General features: G+C 39.1%; 1 protein-coding gene across 3 annotated transcripts; it reads right to left on the reverse strand.

Moving 5' to 3' along the window:
- Nucleotides 1-1,392: 1,392 nt before the first annotated feature.
- LOC132697034 (tubulin glycylase 3A-like) lies at nucleotides 1,393-8,991 on the reverse strand. 3 transcript variants are annotated; one of them, XM_060662286.1, is made up of 9 exons: nucleotides 8,822-8,967; nucleotides 7,144-7,498; nucleotides 6,542-6,709; nucleotides 5,212-5,729; nucleotides 3,930-4,143; nucleotides 3,751-3,841; nucleotides 3,276-3,700; nucleotides 2,918-3,220; nucleotides 1,393-1,941 (listed from the first exon to the last, which is right to left on the reverse strand). In XM_060662286.1, the coding sequence occupies exons 2-9, from the start codon at nucleotides 7,406-7,408 to the stop codon at nucleotides 1,523-1,525; spliced, it is 2,403 nt and encodes an 800-aa protein (XP_060518269.1). In that variant the 5' UTR covers nucleotides 7,409-7,498; nucleotides 8,822-8,967; the 3' UTR covers nucleotides 1,393-1,522. The 3 variants fall into 3 exon arrangements, with proteins under 3 accessions (XP_060518269.1, XP_060518270.1, XP_060518271.1); XM_060662287.1 differs by having other exon boundaries at nucleotides 1,397-1,941; nucleotides 8,853-8,991; XM_060662288.1 differs by lacking the exon at nucleotides 1,393-1,941 and adding an exon at nucleotides 1,948-2,691.
- Between the last annotated feature and the right edge of the window lie 639 nt (nucleotides 8,992-9,630).

The following is a 9,630-nucleotide window of genomic DNA, read 5'->3' on the forward strand; positions in this document are numbered from 1 at the left end:
AACCTTCTTTAATGCAAAATGTATTTTTTTAAATTACCGTGCGTACAATTTATGTTGATAACATTTTAATTGTTTTGTTTTTAGACATATCAAGAAAAACAAAACAAAAACAACATGTAGAGTTAGTAGTCAAGTTTTTTTTTGAAGTGACGTATAAAACAAAACACTATCAATTTTCTGACATACAAGTTTACATCATATATTTTTTAATGGAACATATATAATTGTTTAATGGAATATCTTACTCCGATTACAATGATGTAACACAATTTTAAAGAGTGCCGTGACTGACTGCAACAACAATAATTATAATTATAAGTAGAACAAAAACATTAAAATTGACAAGACACCACTAAAGTAAAAAATTCTTTAACTATTCCAAATACTGCTGTATGTGATCACCATTTCTCACACAGTCTAATTATATCATGTTTTGCTTTTAGCAACATTTCCGGATTGTCTCTTAACTAATTGATTGTCTCTGAAACCCTTTGCCGAAGTTCCACGACGTTATTAAAATTTCTGTGGGCGTCATTTTTTGTTGGTCCAAAAAAAAACCATTAAAGTTATCCATAATTTCGCCGGTCCCTCTCTAAAACCTGGGATATTCCATGTTAAGAAAATTTTTGACCCTCTTGCTGCCATATAATAAGCGCTAATATATTTAGGGGTAAATCTTCTATGTACTGTTCTATTTGGCGGTCTAAGAGTCGAAAAAAATAATCTCCAGTTACCTTGTGATCTGTAAATGTCGGACCCAAAATATGCCCATCTATGACACCACACCATATATTAATTGATTGGTACCACTGGGTTTTTATTTCGTGTATTTGTCTAGGATTATTTAAACATCAATATCGCGTATTTTGTCTATTACAACCCTTTCTTGTAGTGTAGTCCATAAAATGTTTTTCAAAAAATTATTAGTCTCATAACGTCTATTCAAAAAATCCAAGCGAAACTGCATCCTTTTTGATTTTGAGTTGTTAGTTTTACGAAACTTAAAGGCTTTATATTTATGTTCTTTCAAAACTGAGTGGATTGATCCCCGAGAAAAATCTATCTCTTCACTCTACTTACTCTAGGAAAGAGTAAATTGGATGTGCTTCATAGAATCCTAATATATTTGCCTATTTTCTTCATTTAGAACATTTTGATTTCGGCATACCTTTTTAGAATTTATTAAAGTACCCATTTTCTGCAAATTTCTTTGCCAGCATTGGAAATATCTGTTTTGAAGGAGCTCGGCGATCTGGTTAAAGTCTAATATATAACATAAACATATTTTTATTTGTCAGTCAGCGCACTCTTTGAAATTGTATATAAATTTCCTATTTATGCCGATTTGTCAAAAACGAGTGTACTAAAATGTGTGTGTTACATCATTGTCTTTGTTTTGTTTACCTTGTTATCTCTAAAACCAAGCTACACACGGGCCCATTATTTCCTTGTACCTCGAAAATAAAAGACTCTTAGAAATAACACTTTTATTTGACTATCGCCACCGTCAACCTGATTATTCTCAACATTTCGCGAGGCCGGATCCGTTTATTTGCGGCAGTAACTTGTTGAGGTCGAAGGTAAGCGTGTTCAAACATGTCAGCCCTTTTCCGGGGTGTTTTTCGTAAGTTCCCGAACCGCCGCCGCAAACGCCGTCACCCTTCAAGATGCTTGCTGTGCCCCTCTCCCATCCCTCCCGATTATATCGATGCGACGCGGGGACGCAAGACCCTAACCACCCCTGCCCGGTGCGTTCCCCCTCTTGCTCTCGCCTCCCGTTTGATTTTCTGTCCACGGAACGCTGCTTATTAAATTTAAGTTTAAAAGCGTGCCCTCTGGTGACCCGTTCCGACGCTTTCGTCGCGTTCTGTGTCTTCTTTCTGGACGTTGGCTGCTGTTTGGGTCGCGCCGATTCGTTATCTGCTTCGCCGCCTTGCGAAACTAACAAAACAAAGTTGCGAATTGACGCGGCGAAGCTAATCAACCGAAGCGACATTGCGAAAGTTCGTAACGAAGCGACATTGCGAAATCGCACGGCGAAGCGACACCTACGAAGCGAATAAGCAGAAGTACGATTGTGAAAACTAATGCCGAAGTTATGTTATGAAATCGGGCGAAAGTTTGTTGCGAAACGAACGCAATGGAATAAAGGTAGAATAACAAAAACCATCGAGATGCTGGACATCTCTTTAAAGATTGCTAAATAACAATAAATGTTATAATAAAATAAACAAGCAAATAATACTATGCATTTAAGCGAATTATGTTGCGTAGCGATGTGAATAATCCGCAGCGATATTGCGAAATTTCCTGGCGAAGCGACATTGTAAAATCGCACGGCGAGGAGAACTCAAGATGTAGCGTAGTTATAAATAGCGGCATGGAATTTCTAATTTCGAGTGCATGTAGCAAACGGAATAAAGTTAAAAAAAATAAAAATCCTTGAGCTTGTAATGATATATTTTTATTATTTGAAATTTCTTTAAACATTGCTAAATAACAATAACTGCAACAATAAAATAAAAAAGCAAATGATAAACATGTATTTAAGCAACTTATGTTGCGAAGCGACTCTTGTAATTTAAATAGCGGAGAAGTGCTGTAAAGCAAAGTAGCAAAGCGACGCTTACGAACCGAGTGAGTCGAAACGACATTGTCAAAGCACGTGGCGAAGCTACGTTGCAAAATCGCCTACGAAGAAAATCACCGTAAGCAATATTGCGAAAGTGGCAAAGCGAATATTGCCAAGCGTAATTCCCTTACGAATTGCCTATAATAATAAAATAAGTTAGCAAAGTAATTAAATATGTAGTAAAGCGACTTAGGTTGCTAACCGACTATCGTAATTTAAGTAGGCGACGCAGCGAAGTACAACGAAGCGACAACGACCGTCGCGTCGCTGCGCCTTTTTGCTCACCCGTTTCGTGAAGTTCCTCGATCAAATCCTTTATGATCGGACCTTTGTAAGCGACCTCGGCGGCCGGGATGTCCGGCAGGGTTTTCGGTTGCCTGGCGGCGGTTTTCCTGAGCCTCGGCGCGTTCTCCGACTTTTCGCGCTCCTGGTGTTCCTTTACCGAACGCGTCCTGCACCGGAACAACCTCCTGCCCCTGACCGACAGATTCATGCCGAGGTAAGGCGGCGTCCTAGGGTAATTTTGCTTGTAGACGAGCTCGAACGAGCCCGTGTCGGCATTCGGATCTCTTCGGCGATCAACGACAACTGGAAACGGTAAAACCGTATAACGGTTAGTGGTATAATTCGACCCAAATTATACCTTTGACTATATCCTCCATGCACTGAGCGCAAAGTCTGCTCGTGACCGACGTCGAGTACGACAGGTCAGGGCTGCAATTAATCTCCAAGAGCCACGGGCGGAAATCCTCAGACACCATGAAATCTGCGCCGTATATTTCGAAGGTGTTGGGACGTCGGTCCATCGTGTCTTGGCTGGACAACATGGTGCACACTATGCTCTCCCGCATGCCCGGGTATATGACCTCGTGCCATTTCTCCATACTGCCGATTTGTTTGAGGTATGCCCTGAACGAGTGACAGTCCCACATGTTGTCGTCGGGTAGGGCTCGATCTCGTCGATCCCCGTTGCTGTATTTGCACTGGATCGCGTAATTGGTGAGGTGCAGCGATTCGTGGAAGTTGTCCAGGTCGAACAGTTGCCCGCTGAATCGCAGGTAGCTGTCTCTGAAAGGGAGGAACGTACCTTGAGCGTCCCGGTCTCGTTTGATACCGACCTGTACATCCAGATGGTCAGCGGTTGAACGTTGGTCACCATGAACCACTGCCTGATATCGAACTTCGTGTTGTGTATCGTGAACGGACGTTCTGGAAGCAACTACGACTCTTTTAAGAAACGGTGTTTTCGATATATATATAACTCTTACACTCTGGTCCTCGTTTGTCGGAAACCTACCTATATATTTTTGCACCACATACTTCATCTTGAGTCCCATCAATTTGTCGACTTCTGCGACGCTCTTGATCAACTGGATACCTCTGCCCCTACACTTGTTACCCGGCTTTACGATCCAGATGTTTTTCATGCCATCTATATCGAACTGGGGCCAGTGCTTGCCTAGTTCGTTGAGCGTCATCTTAACTTGCGCATATTTATTGGCGAGGGAGTCCTGGATAACGAATAAGACTGGATATAGGCGATTTGATTGAAAGGAAAATTCAAAATTCAGAAAACACACAAATTTGTCATGGTTTATATGGGATAGAGTTCACAGTTATTTGAAACTGATTTTTAGTTATAATCCTATCTATCAAAGAGGCGTCATAACCATTGTTATATTTAATTCTTTTGCAAAATTTTCTGTGGAAAGTGGTAAATTAAAAGGCAGCCATTTTAGTTTATTCTAGTTCAGTTTCAATGGAACACTTTATACGGTTATGTAATGTAATGTGTAGAACAAGTAAAAACATCATCTACGTATCTATACCACCCTTACTCAGAGGATGTTTATGTATGACATTTTCTAAATTGTCCATGCACATTTCTGCAAGTAGTGGACTAAGTGAGTTTTCGCGCCACTCCGGACATTTTCGGGATTTTACCTCACGGAAATTTCTCACGCTTTGAATTTTGACATTTATCAATTCTGATCGTCATCTTGTTTTGAGAAAATGTACCCAGTCCCTAGTTTTTTGTTTTTAATTTATTGACACCACTATAACTTCTATGAATTTATTTGTTCCGTTCTCAGGAAAAAAATTGACAATGTCATTTTGGCCAACAAGAGTCTTAGACAGAAAGGACAGTAAATATTGCAAAAGTTAAATAAATTAAGTAATAAAAATGGGTGTATAATAAGCTTAACAATTGTCGGTTTTTGTAAGATAAGAAAAAGCTATAATAAAAATAAAATAATAAAATGACATATTTAATTTGAAAAAAATTAGCCACCTTGAATGTTTATAAGTTTTGTATCTACCATTTTCTCGTAACTTTTGAAACTACTCAGATAATGAACTTAATTTTATCGTTGTTTCATCCTGTATAAATTTGTTTTTGTTGAACATTTTCTTCGATGTTCAAGTCTTGGATGAATCCAAAGCGGTACCTAATTGTCAAATGAACTTGTATAATAGCATGGTCACTAAGTATTTAAATATTTAGCAGCACAGACAAACAAGTGACCATCGTGACGCGCCGAGTTGTGAAACTAATGTCCCAATGCGCATGCGTATACCTTAAACTCCATCAAAATTTCATTTTGGTGGACGACGCGATAGAACTGCGTCAAAAACTGTTCCCATTCGTGATCCCACACCCTGGAAAACTCCTCATCGATGTCCGCGTGGTTCTGACTCGCGACGTACTCTCGGCAACGTTGGAGTGCGAAGTTCAATGCCGCATGGGCGACGGTACCGTCCGCTCCCTGGATTTGGCCGCCCGTTTCGTACCGATCGACGAACCACTTCAGCAAACCGATGCACGAGGTCGTACGGAAATCGTCGACGAAGAGGTTGTAGTGATCGGGAAAGCCGAGGACGTAGCAACGCGGGAAGTTGACCTGTGCGACTCCTTCCTCCGCGTACCAGTACGCCTGCTGCAGTAGAAGGGCGAGACCTTCCTTGGAGGCGAATAAGGATCTGCTGAAACGATTGATCAGCTTGTAGGCATTGCTTCTGTGGAGTAGGTCGGACGCGTCCTTCCTCATTGACCAGTAGAAGTCGACGTCGTACGACGACAACATGCGGGACATAACTGGAACGAACGAACGTTTAACTTTAGAGTCACTCTGTATGCCACCTCAGGAATTGCTTGAACGTGAGACTCGTAACTCTTGAGATCCAAAATTTTCAACCAAGTTGATATTGAAAACAGTCTAGAAGTCGCACAGTACCATTTGGGCAATGCAGTTTTAAATTTTGCGAAGGTCAATATAAAATTTTTGAAAAGCTAATAATCAAAAAGATTAAAAAAGGCTCGTTGAAATGTTTTCGGAAAAATGCCTGGGCCCTACTTAAGGATGTTATAATGTATAATGAACTACCCGGATTTTTGAAATAATCAGGAGATTTTTGCGCTGGTCAGCTCGAATTTTTATCTCTAATATTGACAATTCATGTCTATTAGGGAAAGCATAAAAGTAAATAAAAAGTAATTGAAAGATTCGAGAGCATCTGGAAAAATACAATATATTTCCTTTAAATCACTTCTGATTTTAGATTTTGAACTGGGAAGAAATTACGGTTATAGTTGACCCATTACTAATCCATTGCAGTATGAGTAACATTTCCATGGATGACCTGGTAGTATTAATCCAATATTTTGTAGGAAATAAAACATAAACAAATAGGAAAATTTTTGAATATGAAATAATGTTCAAACCGTCCACTTTCATTTTCACCATAATATGAACTATACCAGAAAGAGCAGGTAGAAAGTTGTTGGAGAGTGTCAAAAAATTGTTTATTTGTATACTGGGAAAAAGAAATACGTTGAGATATTTGTTTCTTTTTCTATCGGTAATATGTTATGTTTGTTAGAGGGGTGGAAATATCTAAGCATTTTACCGGTCCTCTCGCATTTATCGACGTATGAAGTGGGCGACTCCCACTCTTGTTTAGTGGGCAGGTTGCTGGTGACGTCATCGACGCTGAGGATCTTCTGCTTGTTGCCGTGTTCGATTTTCTCGATCCAGTTCCTCTTGAGGAGCTCTTTGCGGATTATGGGCCATCCGCCTAAAAGAAAAAAAACATTTCAGAAAGAGACAGAAAGGCATCAGAGTACATTGAGACATTGAGAGTACAAATGTTCGTCAATTTGTGTTTTGGACGTTTGTGGAACCTTGAAATGATCAGTTTTCTCCAAGTTCAGAAACGGAGTGAATTCCACCATCCTAAAATGTTGTAAGACTAGTTGTCGTGGATAACGCAAGCTACCATTCGAGACGCATACAGAAGACTCCAACTTCATCCTGGAGGAAACAACACCGACTGAAATAAGGAACTATTACACGGTCCAAATTTGTACGAACAGAGTTTAAAGAAATACGCGAAAGAAGATATAGCAGAGCCTATGGAAGTTTGGTCAAGCTATTGAGTAAGTAGTACTGGCGAACCATCATTAAAGGAGAGGAGAGAATGTACTCATTATCAGGGGAAATAAGGTATACCTCTGATCGAGAACACCTTGTGGTCTTTGGCGGCGCTTTCTACTGTTTTCCTCAACTGCACCAACCTCTCGCTGGTGATAGCGCACCGGTACTTCGACTCCAGGCACGTCTTCGACCTACGGGCGCACCTGTCTTGCGGGACGTCGGGGGTGGGTTCCGTCTGTTTCGGGGTAGCGGGAGCGCTGGACACCAACCCCGAGATCTTCCCGCAGTTGGTCGAAACCTCTTTCTCCATTGTCCGACGCGTGACGCCGACCGACGTCATCGCTGTCAGGCGAAACGTCAGCGGATGGCATCGACGCGTCTTGTCGATCGGATCGACATCACGTGACGGCGGAAATGTCAAGCGTCGAGCCTAGAACCGCAGATAAACAAAATAAATCGATGTTTATGTTGAAATTTATTGCGTATCGCACTGGAGCCGCTTGCCGCCCTCGTCGGTACAAATTTGGAAGTCCCTGTCTAGTTTAACATTTTTAAATTAAAAAAAAACTTTCTTGATCCTTTGAAAAAATTCATTCTTTGAATAATCACTTTCCCACCATTATAGGAGAACATGTCACAGTGGAATCGCTACGAAAAAAATTACACGAAATTGATGGTATATTTCAAATGGTTCATTAATTGATGGATTAAAAAGATTGAAACATTGTTTAAGAAAATGCAGTATTTCAGCCGGAAATATCTGATTGAACAACCAGCTCATAAACGACTGACATTTTTGAGAGAATACATTATAGTTTTTCACTCGATCTAGTATTTTTGGACGAGACTTGAATTTTAGTAAAGGAGCGTCTAGAAAAAGCTCTACAAACAGATCCAAAAAAATATGATCGAGTTCGCTATATAGTTTTACCTTGCTTGCTCTAAAAATGGATTTGCGGAGTATGCGTAAATCGGGCGACTTCCATGATTCAATAAACACTGAAAATGTTGAAAGGCGATTTATATTTCTTTTTTACGGGAAAATGGACGCATTCTAACATATGAGCAGAAATAAACACCTTTAGTTTTAAATCCACGAAAACTCAAATTTCCGCAATAGTAATATGCTTTATGAAAAAACGAAATTATTTTTTATTTTTTACTTTAAAATGCGGTTCTGCCAACAGCTCTTGTCCAATCTTAATGAACCTTCGTTAATAATAATGGACTTGCTTGGCTTGGCGTAGAACGACTGCAAAGAAAATATTCCATTTCAGCCAAGGGTAATAAGGGCAACTTATTAAGTATTTTTCTTTGAATATGAAATTATTTCAAAATAGGGTCTTTCAAGAACGGACAAGCTAGAATTGCAAAAGGCCATCTCGTTTTGCAGCTTAAACCTTCTCATTGCCAGTTGAATGCGATAGAGATGGTTTGGTGAGATTGTGAAGAGTATTATGAAGTCACAATAGGTTCGATGAATTGCCCTAAATATACTAAAATCTTTAAAAATATATTAAAATTTCCCGAGACTCTGTGAAATTAACCTAACAGCACCTTGAAATTTTTCGAAATCCTTTAAAATTTTCCCCCGATATCCGAAATTCCCCAAAAATCCCTTAAAATCTCTCAAATGTACAACAGTTTTATAACAATCCCTTGAAATTAAACTCCCTAAATTCCACAAGACGTTCATTCCCTGAAATTTCCCAAATTACCCTGGAATGTTCTAAAATACCATGAAAGTCCTCACCCTTGTACAGTAAAGTACCCCAGCGACCTACCCCTAGTTGATTTATCAAATACGGTTTTTCCCGCACCACTGCATATCACAAAAGCAAGCCACGATCACGTGATAATTGACCAACACGTTCGAGGATTGAACACGACCTTTTCCAATTCCAAACTGAACCGCTATATTGCAAATGCAACAGTTTTTTTATAGATCTCCCCTCTGACCCGGAAAGGTATTTAGGCCTTCGTAACTGTCGCGTGGAGGCACCAAGGAGATGCACCGTTTGGCCGCGGTGTTGCCGTCTCTTTTTTTTATTGTTTAACCATATAGTTATTACCCTATGTTTGGAAAAAAAAATGTAGTCGACCTAATTTTAAACAAAAAAATAGGTGATAATTATTTGAAAATTTAGTTACGCTATAATTTTGTGCCCCTAGAAGGCACTTTAATTCTAGTTGAATTGTATTTAATGAGATATACTCTGCATATTATGTTTTAGAAACAATTTGAGTAAGCACAATTGTTATTTCGGTGTAGGAATTTTGGGATGGGGAGAAGTACTGCAGATTATGCAAAAATATTTCATAAAATCCTCTTTCAAAATACGAAATTACTCTTCATTACAGGGTGCATTTCTTTATCTTTCAAAATTTAAAAATCGGGATATATGAGTAAATTTAAATAACAATTTCAAACTTTATTATATGATAAATAATATATATAATGATACGAATTATACAGAATTAAATTGTTACGTTAAATAGAAAATTAAAATTGCGATTTTTATTTTTTGTAACAGAATTTTTAGTTTTAAGTTGGCAATAAGT

Source organism: Cylas formicarius, unplaced genomic scaffold (genome assembly GCF_029955315.1).
Source record: "Cylas formicarius isolate icCylForm1 unplaced genomic scaffold, icCylForm1.1 PGA_scaffold_1__22_contigs__length_36826433, whole genome shotgun sequence".
NCBI classification, from domain to species: Eukaryota; Metazoa; Arthropoda; class Insecta; order Coleoptera; family Brentidae; genus Cylas; species Cylas formicarius.

Coding starts and splice junctions, on each gene's coding strand:
- LOC132697034 (XM_060662286.1), bottom strand. CDS start 7,408: ATGACGTCGGTCGGCGTCACGCGTCGGACAATGGAGAAAGAGGTTTCG. Junction 5,730..6,541: donor CGATAAATGCGAGAGGACCG/GTAAAATGCTTA, acceptor CGTTCGTTCCAG/TTATGTCCCGCATGTTGTCG. Junction 4,144..5,211: donor AAATTTTGATGGAGTTTAAG/GTATACGCATGC, acceptor TTCGTTATCCAG/GACTCCCTCGCCAATAAATA.